The following is a 20,327-nucleotide window of genomic DNA, read 5'->3' as shown; positions in this document are numbered from 1 at the left end:
TACTTTCTCTCCATAATTTATACCTGAATTGCGTGTCTAGACATGACATCATTTTAAGGTATGCCTTGTGTTCTGTGGTAAGTTTACAATAACCAGAACTTATAATTGCTGTGGTTCAGGTCAGCAAAAGCGGAAAAAATACCCAAAGCCCCTTCTAAGCAGCTGCTCTCGGTAATCGCTTTAGTCTGTTGTTTTCTGTCAAGGAGACGAGGCCTAGCAAATGCTAAAAGCCAACCCTGAACCAACTGCCCTTCCTAAAAGCGACGAATACCACAGATAATCTTCAGTTCTCAGCAGCTTTCTTTGGTATGGTTCATATTAGGAGAGTGAAGGGCAGCCAGATAAGCAAAGGCAATAAAACATCTCGTGTGTGCCCACGGAGGTTGACACAGGCCCTGCTCCGTGCCCTGTGTCCAGATATCCTGTGGGGCTCAGGTGGGATCACAACAAATACCAGAGGATTCTCACTACTGAGCCAGAAATCCCAAGGCTGCAAAATCTGGAACCACAGCTTGGTTAACGAGCACCAGCCACTCTTACTGGAGGAATGAACCCCGCCGTGATGGGGCTGCTGGCCAAGGGGCTTTAATCACATGAGCAGTTGCAATCCCTGCCCTGGAGAACATGGCCTGGAGCATCCTATTGCATCAGTGAAGTGGAATTTGGTCATTGGAATGAGGGGGGAAACTGTGCAACCTGAACGCTGAGTGATGTTTTGGGTTTGGTTTGGGGGGTTTGGGGTTGGTTTGTTTTCACACACGTGCTGGATACCCCAGCCAGCCAAGGAGGAGCAGGAGCTGGGATCAGAGCCCACAGGAAGGTGCTTCAGTGCACATCAAAACTGTCTTTGTGGCAACAAATGCAGAGAAACTCTCACACTCTCAGATCCAAGGCAACCCAAAGAGAAACCTGGATCCACAGGTGCTCTGGATGGAACTCACAGTCCATAACATGCATCTCAAAAGGCACAGGTGTGTCACACACAGGGAGATTATTTGTTACCTAGGATAAAATAGTCCCAGCTGGAAGGGACCTACAGTACTCACCCGTTCCAAGTGCCAGCTGTTTTTTTTGACAGAAATGTTAGAATTGGTAAGAATGAAACACAAATGAAGGTCACACACACTGTGCTCCTTCCTGTTACCTCCGTGGGAAGACAAACTGCAACCAGGAAAATACCCAGAATAAGGTAAAAGACAACAGGCAGCAGCCTTGGGTAATAGTTATTGACAGTGAAGTAAGCAAACTTTGTAGTCAAAAGGTAAATCCTAACTATTGCTGACATCTAAAAGTCATAAAAGACTGTCCAAAATCCAGCTTTCATTACCAGTCTGGAAAGACCCAAAAGATAGCAGATAGGACAATCACTGTCCCTTTTTCTCCAGGTCTCAAGTGATCCAATCCCCACAAGTGCTCACAGTTACAAGAATGTGAGGGAACAGAATCAATAAATTGATGTGTATTAAAATAAAAACACCTTTCCTTTCTAGACAGGTCCTGCAGAGTTTTGTTATATCAGTATTAGTGGTCCAGCTCTCCTCTGTCATCTGCAGTAGTCAGAAAAAAACTTGATTATTTCTTAGCTCTTCCAACACCCTCTCAGAAACTGGGAATCATTTCAGTGTCACACTGTTCATGCCATGGTGAGAGCTGGGAAGTAAAGGAAAACCATGCCAAGTGCTGGCAAAGACTGCTCTGAGGTGGCTGGTGCTCAGGAGAAGTGGTGAAAAGAGGGAGAAAGTGGCCACTGGTTGTCAGTGCCAAAGTAAAAACAGCCCTGAGAACACCAGTGCTCAATGGATCCCATGGGAGCAAGCACATTCCTGCCCAAATGGTGCAGCTGACCCATTACATCCTCTGTCCCAACCTGAGTGTACATTGGGGTCTACAGCTGGCTTATAATGCAAGTCTGAAGTCATCAGGGCTATTCTGGCTCCAGGTCTCATTAAAGATGTTGAACATCAGCCCAGGTTTGGTCAAAAAGTTACACAGGTTTTCAAACTGTTCCAACTTGCAGTGACCAAAGGTTGATTTAGGGTTTGCTGTCAGAGCATATTCACATTTACAGCCCTACAAGCTGCCATAAAAAGCCAGGTGAAGATCAGAGTTTCTGCTGATTTGAGATATGAACAAGGTACAAAATCATATGGATAGGAATTCACTCTGGGGTCATCCCAATTCCAAGGGAAAAGGACTGATAAATAATCAGCTTTTGATATACTTCAGGAAAATGGTCCTCTCTTACTCCTGTCAGCTTCTAATGAGTTTGAAGTGTGAAACTTATTTTTATTGTCTCTCCTGCTTCAATCAACAAAGACCAGAGCTTAACAGCAGAACTCGTGGCAGAACACAGATTCCAAGGTGAATATTCTAGAGTTTACAGTATTTACATTTATTCAGGTCTAGGAAACCAATGCTGTGTGCCAAAGGACACTCACTCTGGAAAAAAAGTCTCCAGTAGGCATTAATGGAGCCATGTAAATACTCATACAAGTTCCTTATTAAGTGTGTGAAAGAACTTGTGATGCTGTTCTGTAAGGAGCTCACAGGTTTATGGTTACTATCCCAACTACCATTGCTAGGAGAGGTTCTCCTTCCCTAAGACAAGGGCAGGGCAAGAATGATACCTTTGTGCAGACACATCATGCTATAAATGAACTACTCCCAAAGCAAGGAGAATGGCTTATTTTCCTGTGTAGCTAATAAAAAGCTGCTGTCTTGCTGTGAGTGCTAATATTAAGACAAAAGCAAGAATCTTCAAGTTTATGTTAAACGTTAAATGTAAACCAATACCCATCCTCTGCATCCCACCCAGACAGACCAGATGCAATAGAAATAACTGCTTATTTATGTTACCACAAGGACCAGCAAACACACAGCAGAAGGACAATGTTCAAGGCATCTCTCAGATCACACTGAGAGATGTGTTTAGCAGATAATACAACTGGAGAATGCTTGAAAAGACACTGTTTGCTTAATCACTTGAGGCTAAGTTTGAAAAGATCAAACAAGCCAAGTTTAGGAGTAGCTTGTTCCCCTTCTTGAATGGGCTGTAATATTTTACAGAGCAGAGCCCTGCAGCAATCCAGAGAGTGGAGTTTGAGCCATTGCTACACAAGTACTGGGAGCACATGGATTTAACAACTCTCGCCACCAGTAAAGAGAAAACCAGAACTTTTGTTACTTGAGTACAGTTCTCTGCCATTGAGGCTAAAAAACACTGGCTGACAACAGCCACACTTGTATCTCCCACCCAAACTGGCCACTGGAGAAGAACTAATTAACCCAGACATTCACAATTTCCATCAGTGTCTCAGTGGTACCACAGCAGTTTCTACAGCTTGTGCTGTAAGAAACACTCTCCTTCCATGAGAACAAGACCCGACACCTTCAACAGAAACCTCTCGTGCTTGGCCTGGGGAGCCACATGTGACAGTCACTGGCAGCAGGACACAGTCTCATTAAAGCCCATCTGCCGTGGATGTCCCCCAAGGTTTTTACAATGAAGGACCACCTAGCAATGAACACAGGCCCTGCATTCCCCCGGTGGATACGTGCCAAAGACATCTTTAGCGTTACTGCTACAAAAGTCATTATGTACAAACAAATGAAGCATTACATTCTGAATGCTGTCTGGGTCTGCTTTCTGCTTGAGTATATTTCATTTACAGGAAAAGAGAAAATGCAGGAATTTCTTCAGCTGTCTCTTAGTACCTCCACAACCAGGTAAGGACTAGGACATCTTCTGGTCCCGTATTTCTAAAATCCTTCTGACTTTCTTAGAATTGCTGCCCAAATTAATGGAAGCCTTGGGCAATCCCACACCCCTCTCTGTTATTATTTTAATGCTCTTCTCTTGGATCTGCCTGCACTAGAGGCATCAGCCATCCATGGCATTGCAGGGCTTAGCAAAGCCACGAGCGTGATTAGCGTTCGCGTTCCCCCTTCGGTGGGATCAGCGACCAGAAAACCGCAAACGCTACAGGAATTCCCCCGGCAGGAACGAACACATGGAAGATGTGGTTGCATCTGTAGCATGACCCTGATGATGCCTCTGTTTTCTGCTGCACCCATTGCTGTGCATCTTGAAACATCTGTGCCTGTGCAGTGACTGATTACCCAGAGACACGCAACAGTGCTCGGTATCTGCGAGAGGCCGGGGACTGAACCCTGGGTTTATTACAGAAGAGAGCTGGAGGAAGCTGCTTGCCAGAAATCCAAACTCTAGCCAACAAGTCCCTCCAGGCTCACTTGGAAAGGTCTTGTAACCTCATTGCCTTATGCCTGCTGGGCTCAAAATGAAATGCAAACTTGCATGTTACTTGTGGATTTGGATGCACTATGCAAGGAGAGACAAATCAGGAGCCTGAGCAAGCAGCATATGTTATGAGGGCAGAATAAAGCTTATCAATTCTTAATGAACTCTGTGATAGGGGGTTTTCAGAGCCATTCCTGAGTCTTTCCTGCTTTGATGGTCGAGGGACCTACTACAACCCATTTAAGCAGTGATGTTTCACTCATATGCCTTTTGACGAAGTCTTTTATTAAATGTTGTTCAAAAAAAAAAAAAATCTATCTGGTGGTACATAAAATCAAAGCTGATTTCTTCAGAAAGCCCACCAGCAAGTTTTGACCAGCCTTCAATTATTTCAGACCTGTAAAGTTGCTAAAGACCCACCCAACAAGAGTTCTTTGCAATGCAGTGACAATAAGGGTATCTTGCAATGCTGCACGTAAAGGAAACACTTAATCAGTTCCTAAACTCCTTGGAATCACAAGCATGAGGTCATTGGAATGAGTCTATACCTACTTCTTGTCCAGTATTTGAAAACCATGAGTTAGCCCTAAATGACTACCAGTTATGGCATTTTTAGAACAGTTGTGTATAACACACACACTCCTCCAACTGGTAACCACAGTGAACCAATCTAATTATTTAACCACAGGTAAATAATAAATAAAGTACACAACATATTCAAATGCCATCAACTACAAAAGGCATATTCTTTTCCAATCCAAACAGTTTCCTTCACGCACCCTTTACAGCATTAAAATCCTGGGGCTCAGCTGTGCAACACAATTAGGACTGGCTTTCACAGGAACTTAGCAGTAAAAAGGCTGAAGTTACAATAAATGCTGAAACTTGGCCTCTCTGAGGAGCACCAACACATACACATGAAGGTACCACTGTACTAACTTTGCTGCCTTTATATAGAGAAGGCATGATGTAGGAATGACACTTGTTGACCATGCTTTTGCCTAGCACTTCTCCATGTTAAATTGAAAGCCAACTCCACCAGAAATTATCTGGAGGAACACTTCTGGTTCCCCATTTAATAATAAGGAATCAAATAAGAATAAAGTCTAGGATTCAGCAATATGGGAATTTGATGCTTACCTCTTGCTTTCACCTTCTACAAAACACGAAACCAATCTCAATAGTTATCCAGGACAACTAAAAGGAAATAAATCAGTGCACTCAGAAGAGATGGCACTCTGCAAGTCAGGCATTGCTGGGCCACTCAAGAATTCTCCTGCAACAAATTCAGTAACTTCTTCCTCAAGGAACCATCCCATTCCACACTGTTTGACAGCAACATTAAGTCCACACATTTCATAACTAAGCCCTTGAAAATCAGTGGGGAGGAGCTGTAATTTCACGAGTGTTATGCTCAAGAATTAAATACAAACCAGCTGGTCAAATGGGCAACAGCCTTGTGAAGTCAGTGAAGGAAAGATACTTTTCACAGCCACCCCCTCCAACTGTGGGCATTTCACATTAAAGGCCTCATTTCCTATTCCTGATAAAACCCAAACAAGTCACTAAGGCAGCAAGGAAGCTCAGGAACAGCTCCAGCAGGTGGTTTTAATTCTTCTTCCATTGTTATCTATAATTCACTTGAAAGGCATCAAAATGAACTGTGGACACCAATTAGAAACTGTTGGTCTCATTTAGCTCTTCCCTATGCAAATGACAGTGTACACTCCAAAAATTCCTACCTTCTGGTATAAACACAGCCCCACCCTCCCACCACCACCTCCAACAGGAAGGTCTGTAGAAAAGAGGAATAGGGTGGAGTTTTTCAGGAGAATGTTTCCCCTGATTTTGGTACTAACTGCATTTGCAGGACTGGCAGCATAACGTGTCACATCCCTCTTTTTCCAGAGGGCACCACACTGTCAACAACTCCCAAGGCTGTAACAATGAGAGTCTCACATGTGAGAAAAAACCAACTCCCTTCTAATGGCCTCAAGCAAATAAAGGTTTCATCATTGTGAGGATGAATGGGAAACAAATGATAATTTGGGGGAGAACAGGAGCTCTGAAAGGAACAGCTACATGAGAAAAGCTCAGGGTTGAAGGAGGTGGTCAGGATTATGAAAGGGAGAAGACACTGTCAAGAGCTTGTGTGGGCTCTTCAGAACCCACATCTTCCAAATTCTCATTCAGGAGCTTCCTTGGATGCAAAACTATCCATATCTAATCAACCACCAGAGATGTGTCTAAGAGTGCTTATACAAATCTAACAGAGTCCCAGGATGGTTTGGGTTGGAAGGGACTTGAAAGCCCATCTCATTCCACCCCCTGCCATGGGCAGGGACACCTTCCACTGTCCCAGGTTGCTCCAGGTCCCATCCAGCCTGGCCTAGCCCTGTCCCAGGGAAGGGTATGCTCACTCCAGATTAGAGATAAAGCAAATTCATAGGAAAGTCATTCACTATAAACAGGTGTGTCTCCCACTTGTGAATTAAGAAACACACAGCAGAAAGCATCCAATATGTTTGGGAAAGCAAAGCAATAGCTTATCAAAATAAAAAGGATTCTTAACATACCGCAGTAATTGGATGGGAGCTAAAAAATCTTGGGACAGTGTAATGGTACAGCACACAGCATTCCCAATTATGTTAAGATAACATCTGCAGATATTTAGCACTTCAGATATTTTGACATTAGGTGCTGAATAAAATTCTCCCTGTTCAGATTAGAAATGTCCAAAAAAATGAAACTACTCAGATGCTGGAATGCAGTGTCAAAATATTTGGAAATCTGACAGGGATTTTTTTTTTTTTTTTTGACCATGTATTGAAAGAGAAGATGAACACTTAGAAATTGTTCAAGTAGTCACACATCACTGATGCCAGAAAGTGCTCTCAGCAGGCTGCACATACTTCCAACAGTGACCACACGCTCCAGGAACTCCTCAAAAAATTTGATCCAGGGTGACACACGTTGTGCCTGAAGCCAGAGGTTGCTGAATGGTCAGACCACTGATGGGAGAGGATGGAAACTGGGTGACACATCATAGGGGAGTTTGGGAAGCTTCTGGTGGACCTTCATGTTGAAGGGGCCACCAGAAACACGAGCAGGAAGAGGTGTAACCCATGGAGCAGCAGGAGGTGGAGGTTATGGAATAAAATATTGGAGTAGGTACCTGTGTACTCCAGGTACACAAACATCAGTGCTCAGAAAGGCACTGTCACACATCAGCAATTCCATCAAGGGTGATCAATGTCTTTTGATGCTTTTTCATGAAATATTTTTGAAGGTAGGTTTGCAGAGATAGTTATCACATTTTACCACCTGCTTACTAACTAGATAATTATTAGGGAATTCAGGTTGCACTTAATAGTCTGGAACATGTATTCACACAATTCACTTGTTGCATCTAATAAATATTAAACTTTGGCATGAGATGATATTTTCAGAAGCAAATATGCTCTGTGGAACCAAATGTAGGACTCAGTTTCAAGGGTGTCAAAATGAGAACAAAGTCACTTTTCACTACAGGAATTACTGAACCAGCCTCTAGTAGAGAACTATCCATATTAGATCCAAACTTGAAGGGAAAGAACCTCAGTCTGCCACACATTTGCAGCACAGAACTGCCCAGGGAACCAGAGAGCACTGAGAAAAACACCTCTGGAGAATTCCACTGTTACTTTATGAGGGAAGTGGAAAAACATCGCTGTACAAGGATTCTGCAGCAATTTTGCAGGCAGTGCAATGTCTCTTGACTCCCATTGCCTTCTCTTAGATTTTCTCAGTTTCTAAGGGCAAGATGAAACAGTTCAGGGGCAGCAGCTCTGGAGCTGCTGTGTGTGATACACAGACTGAAATTCCTTGCTCACCAGTGGTGGCTGTGGGGAAGAGGGAGAAACAAGAAGGAACTGAAGTAACTTGAGAAAGGGAAAAAACACAGGTTCAACTCCTGAACAGAACTACTGTGATATCACAGAAAATGTTACTCCATAATCTTCACATTTCATCTCCACATATGTTGACAGCTCTGTGTTTTAACAGCTCAACCAAGACTTGCAGAAGTGAGGTCCCATCTGCACCTCTTTGAATACCCTTTCTCCTACAGCCCTTCAATGGGCTTCCAAACTTTCAGGTCTCTTGTTTTGATGTCCTTTCTCATGGTCTCATCAAATTTTGTCTCATAATTGCATTTGCTCACTTGAGATTTTCCTGGCAGTGTTGTTCTGCATCTCTCCTCCTGGGACCAAGAAATTTGGTGAACCAGCAGTAAGAAAGAAGAGGGTTTTTGCACTCTATCATACCAAGAGGAAAGTCCTCATTTTCTTATACTGCTTTGAAAATTATACATACATGAGAATCTAAGAGATCTGAAAAATGTCAGGATGATAAGATGCAAACAATAGTTATTAGAAGTAGATAAAAATATTCCAAGAACTGAAATGAGGAGGGGGAGAAGGACAAAAAAAAAAAAAAAGGAAGTTCTCAAATTAAACTTGAACAAAGCTGCTCAAATTTCCTATCCTACTTTTATTCTTATAGAAAGAAGAAAAAAAGTAAGCTTGGAATCACAATGGCACCACTTTAGAGGTGCTGAGGTTGCCCTGGGAGCTGCTTCGTGCCCAAACAGCTAAGCTGTCTACCATCAATCTACTTCTGGGGTAAATAGGATACTGGCCACTGTCCCAAATTCAAGCAGCACAAACAAACAAGAAAGAAAGCTATGTTATATTTGTAAAGTGAAATAAGACCTTGCCTAGCTGGAGAGCTCTAGGGCAGCACACCGAGCCCCTGAACTTGCTGGGGACCCTTTTCCTCTCCCAGGAGGTTGCACTTGCCTTTGAACTTTCAGCCATATAGAAAAAAAAAAAAAAAAGGCTGAGTTGAAATGTCAGCATCATCTTGGATTCAAATCAATCAGCTTGATGCATGATTGCAACAACTAAACCACTTCACCTCTGCACTGCCCTCATCCATATGTTCTTTATATCAGCAGTCAGCAGACTGGGTGGCTCAGTGGATTCATTTCCTGTCCTGGGCTTGGGCTCCAGTTTAAACAAAACAAAAAAAACCCTGAAACTGGAATATAAAAGTTAGCATCTAGTGACAGTTATATTCAGCAGACTTGTTTGCATCAAGTCTCTTTCTCCATCCAAGAAAGTTGCAAGAAACCCTTTGGGAAGGCCTGGTACAACTGGTGATTTTCAACTATCAACTCAACTAGCTGGTCACAGTTCTACAAAACCAGTGAAGGAACTGGAGACCTTTCAAGTGTTGACACACCTTTGGGTGAGGGGAAAGCAATGAAGGGAAGAGGGGAAAGCCCCAACAGTGTCAGCTTAAAAAAGGAAACAGATTGGAAACCATCCCCACCTCAGTAAATTAATAACCCTCTGAGAGCAAAATCTCCATCCACTTCTAAAGCTGGGCTTCCTCCAGATGCTGCTGCTCTTTATCAGCTCTAATGCAAGAGTTAAATTCCCAAGATAATTTAAATCTGAAAATGTGCAGCCCTCAGCATTAAAGTAGGTGCCTGCCAGCTGGTGGCAGTTAAGTGGTTGCTGTCTCAAGCTAAACTTATCAGCAGAGGATGGAGACACTTTAATAACTGAATTGCATTTCACATGTTGCTCTATCAGAGCACAGGGTGTCACTGTGGGAGGGGGGCTTTCCTTCTCAAAGTGTGTTCCAGCAAGTCAGTCCCATCAGAGGTCTGTCATACTTTGGGACTAGACATCCACACTGAACTGCTTCCTGAGCAAAGGAAAGCTGACCTGCCTTTTGGGAGATCACAAGAGAAGCATGTCAGAAATAACTGCACTGCAGCCTCTGAAGGATTGCAAATTCTCTGACTTGTTTCCTCCTTGTTCGCCCTCTCCCTGTCCTGTCTTCCCTCATAAAATGCTAAAAGAAATAAATTTTCAAAGGGCAAGGAAGGCTTGATGTAAGGACAGCTAGTAAAAATAATCTGTGCTCCAGATATGCTACACTGGCTGCCCCAAAGACACTGTTTCAGAACAGCACAAAAAAAGGAGTAAATATTAACCCTGCTCCCTGAGGGTTAAAAGGAGGAATCAATAGATGTTATAGAACTCTCAAGCATCAAGATGCAAAGGCCACCATCAGTCTGAAGAAGGGACCCTGCAGCCATTCCCACACACACACAGCTCCCAGAACTCCTCTGGGCTTGATCAATGTATTATCTCCAGGTTTAGTCCATCCTACTGATGAAAACGTAACCTTGCTATTCCAGGACTCTCTGGGAAGGAAAATGTTTTCCTTCAGTCTCTGGAAACAGGAGACCTCTTGCAGAGGAAGCCCCGAGCCACTGTAGTTGCCATTCTGCTGGCACATGGAGAACAGCGACTGCCAGAGAACTGGATTATTTGCACCACAGCAAGAAGGGGAGTTAAAAATAGTGCAGGTCCACTCTGCCTCCAGCCATACCTACCTCACATCAGCTGTACATCCAAGTGACATGAAATATTGAGAAGAAATCTAACTAAATACCAAAAAAAGTGAAGGTATTTTGAAGTTCGACCCTGCTAATTCACTGTGGCTTCACCACTGCACTGGCTTTGTTTTGTTTCAGTTTAGTTTTCTGTTTCCTGTTTCCTTGTGTCTGCTGTTTCCAGGAAGGACTCACACAGATGTAAACATCCCACCCTCTCAGAGGAACCAACTTGTAGTAGGAGAGAGCACAGAAAGTACAAAAGGCTTTACATCAGGTTGCCAAAAAGCTCTTTTTAGCCTCTTTTATTTACATTTCCAAGTGACACTAACATTAAGAATTAGCATAAGGAGTAAGTAAATGCTTCCATTTTAGAACTGATGGACAGCTCAAGGTGCTGTGCACACCACTAGCAGCAGTATTGACACTGGAAACTAAAGTGGCACAACTCTGCTGTACTAGAAATGGGTACTTCTTTATTTTTCTCCTTATTTCAAGAGTATGGGACTGTCAGTAGCACCAGATGTTTTAGGGAGAGAAAAGAAAAAAAAAAGAAAAAGGTAAAAAGAATCTCACACATGAAAGTGAGGGCTTGCTACTGGCTTTGTGCTCACACCCCACAGACCATATCCAAGCCCAGAAGAACAGTTCCACCTTGAAAACTGACTGCATAAAATTGTCACCTCGTTCCCCAGACCTGCTCCTGTGAGATCGCTGCCGACTTGCTCCAACAAGCTTATGTTGGCTTTTTATTTCCATGGACTGTGCTGAGGCAGATCTGGCACTGCAGGAGGGAGCTGGATTCTCTCCTTTGCACCACTAAGCTGGAATTACTCACACCTGTCCAAACCCACAGGCACCAGCGGGCTCTGCTCAAGGGCTCCCCAGGTCCCTGGGCAGGTCCTCTCACCCTGAGCTGCAGCTACTCTGGAAGTGACAGCTCTGCCACCACCCTTAGCTCCCCTGTCCCCTGCAGCAGCAGGTAAAACTCCAAGCTGCACACAGCAGCTTCTCTTTCTCAGGCTCACTCCTTTTAGCAGCACGTTAAAATGCAAAGCTCTCTCCTGCAGACTGCAATTTAGGGCAGCTTTGCCACTTTTTAAGGCTTTTCTTGAGCTTCTGGGAAGCTATTGTTTCCTCAGCAGCCTGGAGGGAGCTGCTGTCTGCAATCATCATTCTCTGTGACTGTAAGGAGACAATTTCCTAGCTAGAGATTTGCCCAAATTGTGTGATCAGCATTAAGATATCACAGCACAAAAAAAACCGAGGTGCAGCTACAAACAGCAGAGTCTGAGAAGTGCTGGACACCCCAATGACCCTTCAGCTGCCAGAGACAGGCTGTGCTGACCTGATGCAAATGGACAGAAAACTCAAGGCCTAGTTCCTCCTGTTCATAAACCATGAAACCTCATGTCAGATTGAGCAGATGCTTTAATGCCTACACATGAGACTTGATGGAGAAGCAGGAATTGCTTTAAACCCCCAGAAGCAACAGTTAAAGTAGAAAACATTAGGAAGCAAAATGTAAAACATGCCCTTTTTGTCTATTATGATAAAAAAAAATAAAAATACTTTCTTTACTTCCTGCTCTGTTTTCCTCTGTGTGAAAGAAAACCCAGAAGTGTGTTTTCACATGCTCTGTGCAACTTAAGTGTTGTACCCATAAGTCAGGGAGCAGGTGGAAAAGGAAACCAGAGGTGCTGATTTAATTCAAAGCTTTCTGGGAACACATATAATTTATGTCCAGACCTTACAGGCATAAAACTTTCAGAAGCAGCCATTCAGGGACCAGCTTTCAGCAGTTACAGCAACTGATGGTGATGACAGGGAACATGGAGAAGATAACACAGAAACATGGAGAAAGTGCATTTTCTGAAGGACTGTGCAATGGGGATGCCAAGCACAAGCACATCTATACTCAGGTCATCTCTGAGTACCTATTTCTTCATTTCTTTCCCCCTCCCTGTTCAGGGCTGTTTGCAGACATTCAGTATGGTTTGTGTTCCAGAGCTTGCGTGTGACATTCAGATAACGATGGGGAGTGAAGAGGTGATTTGTTCCTCTGTTTGAGAGGCACAGGGCAAATTAAGGACCAAAACCCAGCTCAACCCAGCCAATCCATCCTTGCTGCTCCATAAGGACAGATGCATTGCTGGATAACTCACCCTCCTCACAGTTGCTCCCCGTGAAGCCAGGACAGCACCTCCACTCCAGCGTGGTCACAGTTCTGTAGGACATTTTGTACGTGGGCCTGATGAGAGTCCTGTAACTAACACAAACAAGGAGTCAGTGGAATGCACTTACCTACCCAAGGGTGGTGTTGCTGCTAATCCATAACACATCTGCCTGCCTGGATACATCCCCAGAGCACCCAGCCACCCCCAGCCACAAAAATAGTCACACAGAATAACAGAGCGATGTTTTACTACAGTGTGGGTCTGATTCAACAACTTTTATTTTCCTCCTTAAGCCCTCATGCCCTTCTGGTTCTGCCCCACACCTCCCCCCAGGTAACACCAGAATGGCTTTGTGGAGATCTCATCACTCCCAAGGTGCTGCAGGTAGCAGAGGTGATGACTCTTTCCTGCACTCTGCCTCCACGAGGATTTCTCTGACATTGAGCAAAGGCTGGCATGAGCCTTTCCTCACACAGAACTAAGAGAGCTTCCAATCTCCCTTCTCCCACCACTCTTATCTGGGGTTTGCCAACACATCAGCATGACAACAATCAGTGATCCTCGTGGAGCCTTTTTTCCAGCTGGCTGACCTGTGCCTCAGTTCTCCCCATCTGAAAGAGGGTCACACTTTCCTTCACCACTGCTGAGGTTGTGCAGGACAGGTTTGGGAGCTCTGTGTCCAGCACAGCATCCCAAGGATCCCAATTACAGCACCAGCACTGCCAAGCCCCCTGGAAACTGGGGGGCTACCTGCAGACACCACAGACCTGTGCAAGGCACCAGTGGTTCTGAAGTCAACACAAAACAGAGTTGCCCAAGTGCCAGCTTTCCCTTTAAAACAGCAGCTCTTCGAAGCTGGCAAATCAGTTTTCCCAGCATACAGCCAAACAAGTCACTGCTGCTATTCATGAAGCTGAAAGCAAACACAGAAGTTGTACTCCACAAGCTCCCCTCGAAATTCCTGCCCTTAGTTAACAGCCAAAGGAATTTGGCACACACAGGGAGAGTCTGAAGCTTTGGGATTACAGTGTTGCAGGCTGCAGTTTATGCTTCTCTCGCTGAGCCAGACAGACACAAGCCCTGAGCACCCTCTCCCTGGGGAAAAATCCTCTTCCTGCAGTGCCAGCAGGAGGCAGAGCACTGCCCCGGGCTCAGCTGGGCACAAGGCCAGGACAGAGCCAGAGGCTGCATGAATCTCATCCCAAGTGCTCCAAGGGGAGGCAGGCACAGGTGTACATCCAGGACAGCCCTGCAGTGACGTTGGTGGTTACTCCAAGAGCAGTAACAAAGGCTTGCCAGGAGAGGCTGCCCATGTATGTCTTGGAAAGAAGGGAGCAGCTCAGTCGTGGTTAACAGAGTTTTTGGGAAACTCATTTCTCAGGAAGCTGTTGCTGCTGATTTGTGCCAGCTGCCAAACACAGAAACCACGTTCTCCCATAGGCACCAGGGAAGAGGGCAGCATGAGCTTCCTCCTGAGCACAGGGCTGCCTGCACAGGGAACGGCATCGCCCAGCGATGGGAGAGCAGCGCTGCCTCCTGAGAATGTGATATCCTCACCCCTTGAGCTGCCAGAAAGCTCACCAGTTACTGCTAATACTGCTAATAACTGGGATCCAGGCACTTGTCTAATAGGGGCTGGACAGAGCCAGCCCGTCCCACCTAGTTCTTTGCACTTCTGCATCCAATGGCATTCAGGAGTTCACAGCCAGGAGCGAGTTTGAGGACTTGGCAGCACACTGACATAGGTAGACCTTCAGTGCTTTCTAACAGAGAGACCTAAGGCACAAAGACTTTGAGTGTCTTGCTGAGGGTCTCTCAGAATAGCTCTGGCAGAGCTCAGGAACTGAACCCAAGCCTCCTGACTCCAAGTCCTGGCGTTGGACTCGAGACATCTTTCCACATGTAAGCCCCGAACCATCAGTCAGGAGTTCATGGCTTTGTCACTAACACCACAGCTGGATCTGACCTTGAGATGAAAGTCTCCAGCCTTGTTACCAGTGTCCAGAGCCAGCTAGTCTCCAACCACACCGTGATTTTAAAACCATGTTTCTGCCAACACCAAGATGTTAAAGCTCTCTCAAACTTCATTATGAAGTGTGGAGAGTGGCTCGAGCCAGACTGGAATCTTGGCAGCAGTTCTGTGTCGGGGAAGTAGCTATAGTTTAATCCTCAAATGAGCAAGGACTTCTCAGGGCATGACAAACGTGGAGCTCAGCTGTCACAGTCTACCACCCACCCTGAATTTCCTGGAAGAGTTCTGATGTTTGCAGCTCTGTTCAGCATCCTGCAGTCACACATGTGAAGTGGTCCCAGCTTGCAAGCTCCAATTTGTTCTGAAGTTGCTCTGTTCTTCATAGCATCATTTTTCCCTCAGTTTTTGACATGGCACCAAGGTCTGTTGTTGCCTGTGTCATCACAACATGCAGATTTCTGACAGCTATTCCAGGAGGGGAGCAACAAAGAGAGTGCCATTAGCAAAGCATCACCACTGTCTGACACTTGAAGGAGAGGGAAAAAAACCACATGGAAAAAGGACGGGGAAGGAAGATACCTGTTAAAGATCAGAAGCCTTAGAATGAAAAAAACATGTGGAAAACACAACAGGCAGAAAAAAGGATTGGTAGCAGAATAGGGAAGCCTTTCCCTTGGATGTCACCCAAGCCACAAACACTGGCATAGAAATCTGCCAAACCACAGTAGGAGATGAGTTTAAGATGAGCCACAACCTGCACTGCTTTGCTTCCCAGAGCACAGGATATGCTCAGCACACACAGTCCCCTTCAGCAGAAGACTTCCAAGCCCCTCACAGAGAAGCAAACCACCAGGACCTGCCACTCTGCTGCAAGAGACACATGTCATTTCCCAAAATGTTTGCTGAGGCTTCATAACAGGGTCCCAGGGAGTGGGGCAACTCCCAGGGAAGAACCCAGAAAGCTCAATCAGCAGCTGCTGCTGTTACTAGACCACAAACTAGACCTGCCTGTCCTTGGAGACTGCCTGATCCCTGTCAGACAAGCTTGTCCACATGCAATCATCATTTGGGAAGCAATGTCTCTTGCTTGTGGTCTTTAAGTGACTGCTCAGGAAATGGTAATTTGGGGAGAGAGGACTGATGAACTGATCTGGGGGTATGAAGCTGGAAGTACTGGAGAGGTCAGGACACACAGAAGGATGGCAGCCAACAAGTCTCACGCCTCAGCACACAAGGATGTGTTCCCCCCTCTCTCAAGGAAGTGTCACTGAACACAACAGCCAGACCTGACACAGGAAAGGGGAAGAGTGTCACATTCTTGGATCAAAGCCTCAGAAACCAGGTCAAAGAGCCAGGCGTGATCTCTGCCATGACCCAGGCAGGACAGGCTGTCACACACAGGAAATGCCTTCCCCCAGCCTGGATCTGCCCTGCCCTTTGACACTCACAAACAAAGCTGTTTATGCCTGAGGACCCCAGGAGAGGGAAGGCGTGAAACTCGTTTCCACACCGCAAGAGAAGGTTTTGTCACTGCCGTTTGTGCCCCAGGAGACCTCAGCGACCTCCAGAGGCTTTTAATTCGCTTTTATTCAAGTCCCAGATTGAAAGTTTCACCATCACTTACTGGTGGGTTTCAGGATAACAAGAGGAATGAACTTGCTTATTTGACTGGCAAAGAATCTTGGATAGGGAATTATCTTGGCAAATTCCTTGGAAACCAAGGAATCCAAGGCTTTCTTTTGCCCACTACTCTCATGGCAATGAAGTCACTTACCAACCCAGTGGTTCCAACCCTGTACATATAATTGGCATACTGTCTTTCAGGGACAGTGGACCTTCATTATAACGAGTGATACCTCTGCATTATAAGAAGTTCAGAACAAAGCTTGTGGTAGTGCCTCTAACTTTCTACCCATGCCCTGATATATAGACATGCCAAACCCCTAAAACCTCCCATAGAAAAGCAGGGTGCTCTGAAATCACATTTCAGATAAGTCAGGTGAAGTAACCATATCCTGAAGGACTTGGAAAGAAGGGAGGTTGTTAAGAGCTCAGAGAAGTTATCAGGAATATATTTGGTTCCCAACAGCACCACCCTCACTCCAGACAGACAGACCATCATGACTATCCTCTCAAAGCCTACCAGACACTGATTACACCAGGGAGCTCCTCTGTGAACACAGATAAGACAACTTCACCTCAAAGCAGTGTCACAGCTGATGCAGGGACAAGGAGCACCTTTGCAGCTCACAGGCATGGCAGAGACCATCGCTGTGAATCAGACCTGTGCTCTTTTTTCCTGCAGCCCCAGCTCTTCCAGCTTCCCCAGCACAAAGGCAGTAGCTCCCCAGAGAAAAATGTAACCAGAGCAGTTTCAAATATGCTCCTGTAGACACTGGATAAAAAACCCTGCAGCTGCAGGAGCACTGGAGGTCATTGTACGTGTCTCCTGCCTTTGCCAAAAGGGAGGAAGAGGACTCTGTTTAGCTCTGGACATGTCTGGTTTGCACAACTTAGCCAGAGACTAAAACCCAGGAAACAAAACTTATACAGCTCCCATGCCCCACTGTAAACAGCAATAATTTACAGTCTTTCAGTCTTAAGAAGAAAAAGACTGAGGACACAGATGTTTCTATGCCACTAGAGTTCTCATCAGCTCCTGCCTCTATTAACAATCAGATCTCAGTGCTGTTGCAGAGCAGCACTGCACTTCCACCAGCGAGGAGGAAGAGTGTTCAGACAGAATGTCTGAGCGAGATCAAAAGCCCTCAGTCAGCAGCCTGAGCACAATCCCCAGAGCAGGTGGCCCTCCACCTGTGCCCAGGCAGCACACACAGCCAGCCACATTGTTCCAGAGCTCAGAATGCCCCTTTGTGCTGCAGCTCTAATCCTACACTCCCAGAGCCTCCTCCCCGTTTGCAGGAGGACTGTTGATCCTACATTTATATCCCATGTGTGCATGGGAGAGCAGACAGCTTTTTCCAAGCATATTTCTCTCCAAAATGTAGAGTCGTAAGGGAATTAAACACATAAAAGAGTTTATGTGTAACAGGGCTTCAAATAGCAATCCTAATGCACTGGAATAAGCTCTGGGATTTATTATTCAATTGACTGGAAAGCAAGAAAGAGAGAAGGATTTCCCTGTGGCATTACTAGCTCTGAAACTGAGGAGGAACATCAGCTACAGGCCAATCTCCTGGGTGACAGATCCCCAACTTCTCCTACTGACCCTGTAGCAATGGAGTTTTCAAAAGCAGACAAGACCAAAATGGATGAGCCTGCAGAATTCCTTCTTTGTTATTCTACAAGCTGGCTTGTAAAAATCCCTCCAGGAGCAGTAATGTGTTCAGTTTAAATGAAAAGAACAAAAATAAAGAAATAAATAAAAGAAAACCCAGCGTTCAGAAGCAAAAAACAAGAGTGATCCATGCAAGATGTGTAGCCTTCTCACATTAAAAATGTCATCAAAAGCACAGAGCCTTTGTGATAAGCCAAACCAGCTACAAATATTGAAAGGACAAAACATGCAGTGACTGGCAGCTGGAAAGGGCATCACAGCCCAGGTTTGCTGTGTTGCAAGAATGATCTTCCTTCCATCTCTCCCACCTTTGAGTGATGTTTAAAACTAACAGATGAGTAACTTAATGTTTGGAGTTTTAATGGCTCTTACTAAAGTGGAGAGACCAGGAAATCCCACCCCTGTACAAGCCAGCTGTGGGTTTCCAGGAGAATCTTCAGATTCTCTGAAGGCAGAAAGTGCTGCAGAGACAGGAGGCTCAAAGGCCAGAGTGAGACAGGTGTGTGACCACTGAGCCCAGCAAAGCACAACAGGATAAAAACTCACACAGCCTTGCTGGGAACATTCTTTTTCTAGGATGGGACAAGCAAGAGAGGAGTCAGAACATCCTCCCAGCATGTTTCCAGAGATGAGATGGGGATTTCTGTAGCAAAACCAGTATGAAGTAGGGAGTGTTTGTCTTCTGAAGGCTGTAGCAGCACGTGATCTGCCAATGCTGTTCATCCCATTCATTCACCTCCTGAGACACTGTCTTAGTGACCACAACACAAATACCCCAATCAAAAGTAGGCTGATTTTGGCCAACTAGGGTATCACAAGAGGCTGTCCTATTCTCAGAGTCATAAAACACAGTAAGACAAAAGCAGCACTGTTCTGATCTTACAGGTGAGGTGGCATTGCTGGACCAAAGGCACAGGAAGTCACAAAAGCTCCAGCAACTGAGTGCAGGTCTCTTTGCCAGGTCTTGGAGACCACCCTTCTCAGTGAGCCTCAAGGAGGGCAGTGTCCCAAGCAGGACAGGATTGCACCTCAACCTGCAGCTGCTGCAGCAAAACCATTGCTCAGGAGAAGGGTTATAATGGGGATGTCTCTGGGTTTGCTGGAAGTTGGAGGCAACCATCCAGGCAGCAGAGAGCCAGAGATTAAGTTGCCATTGAAACACCAAGCTAGAGACTTTATCCCTTCCTTCAGACAGACAAATGGCATGGGAGTTTTAAGCACAGCAGCAGTTTCAGCCAGACTGCTGGAGAGCTGCCCGTGCACTCTGTGGCGTGACAAAGCAAAGGCACAGCCTTTGGTGTGCAGGAGCTGAAGCCTTCACCACACAGACAGAGAGAGTTCAAGAATAGATCTGCTGAGGGAGAGCCTCCAGCCAAGGCTGCTCCAGAGCAACTCAGCACCCAAGCTAAATAAAGAGTCTGGGGTGGAGGGCAAGAACAGAGCGGCTCATCCCATCCCGGTCAAGATGACGACACTCCTGCTCAAGAAGTTCCCCTGCCAGATTCCCAAGAGCAAATGACTGGGCAGCAAGGACATCACACAACCCAAGCTGCTAAGCTGGGATCTCACAGATCCTCCTCTGTCAAAGGCCTGACCCTGAGCTGCAGTTTGTGCAATAAGGGAAGGAAACACAACACGAGTGAACGGGAGACAGGAAGCAGATTAAATTCGTGTCTGGCTACACCAATGTCTGCTTGTAAGCAGAGTCTCTCTGACACAGAGCCCCTCTCAGCTGTCACCACGAGGCTGAGAGATGCCTTTTTTTGGCTGATGTCCCTTTTGCTAGTGAGCAGCCTGATAACGGGTTCTGGCAGAGTGAAAGCTCTCCCAGATATGGTTGACTCCCTGTAAACAAGGAGATGAAAACAGCTTGTTTCGAATCACAGCTGGGAGAAATGCTATAAAGCCAAAATAATGCCAGTGCATTGCTGACATTTTGCATTGCTTTCAGTCATACACTGTGCCCTCCCCTTCAATTCAAGCTCAGGCACCACAAATCTCACTGGAGAAGAACAGGAGAAGGCCAGAAGATCTTTAAGTTTATCTTTTTAGCAAAAAAACCCCACTGATATATTTATATCACTTAAACAACCACGAGGACATAGAGAACCTGAACATTTCTTGCCACTACAAGACCTGGAGTAAGTCTGACCTTGCCTGAAGCCAGACTT

The 20,327-nt window shown here is 45.5% G+C and overlaps 1 protein-coding gene across 10 annotated transcripts in view; it reads right to left on the bottom strand.

Moving 5' to 3' along the window:
* COL26A1 (collagen type XXVI alpha 1 chain) overlaps window positions 1–20,327 on the bottom strand; it is a 180,310-nt gene that overhangs the window by 118,144 nt on the left and 41,839 nt on the right. For 7 of the 10 annotated variants that reach the window (XR_007908087.1, XM_051809850.1, XM_051809845.1 and 4 more), the window contains one exon: window positions 12,875–12,978. Coding sequence is in view for 9 of the 10 variants with exons in the window: in XM_051809845.1 (XP_051665805.1) it covers window positions 12,875–12,978 (104 nt within the window). In the remaining variant the exon portion in view is untranslated. The remainder of the gene's footprint in view (window positions 1–12,874; window positions 12,979–20,327) is intronic. The other 3 variants (XM_051809844.1, XM_051809849.1, XM_051809851.1) reach the window with 1 other exon arrangement.

The sequence above is a fragment of the Manacus candei genome, unplaced genomic scaffold (assembly GCF_025592945.1).
Source record: "Manacus candei isolate 608988 ecotype Guabito, Panama unplaced genomic scaffold, ASM2559294v1 h1tg000076l, whole genome shotgun sequence".
Classification (NCBI taxonomy): domain Eukaryota; kingdom Metazoa; phylum Chordata; class Aves; order Passeriformes; family Pipridae; genus Manacus; species Manacus candei.
This window is presented reverse-complemented; position numbering and strand designations above follow the sequence as displayed.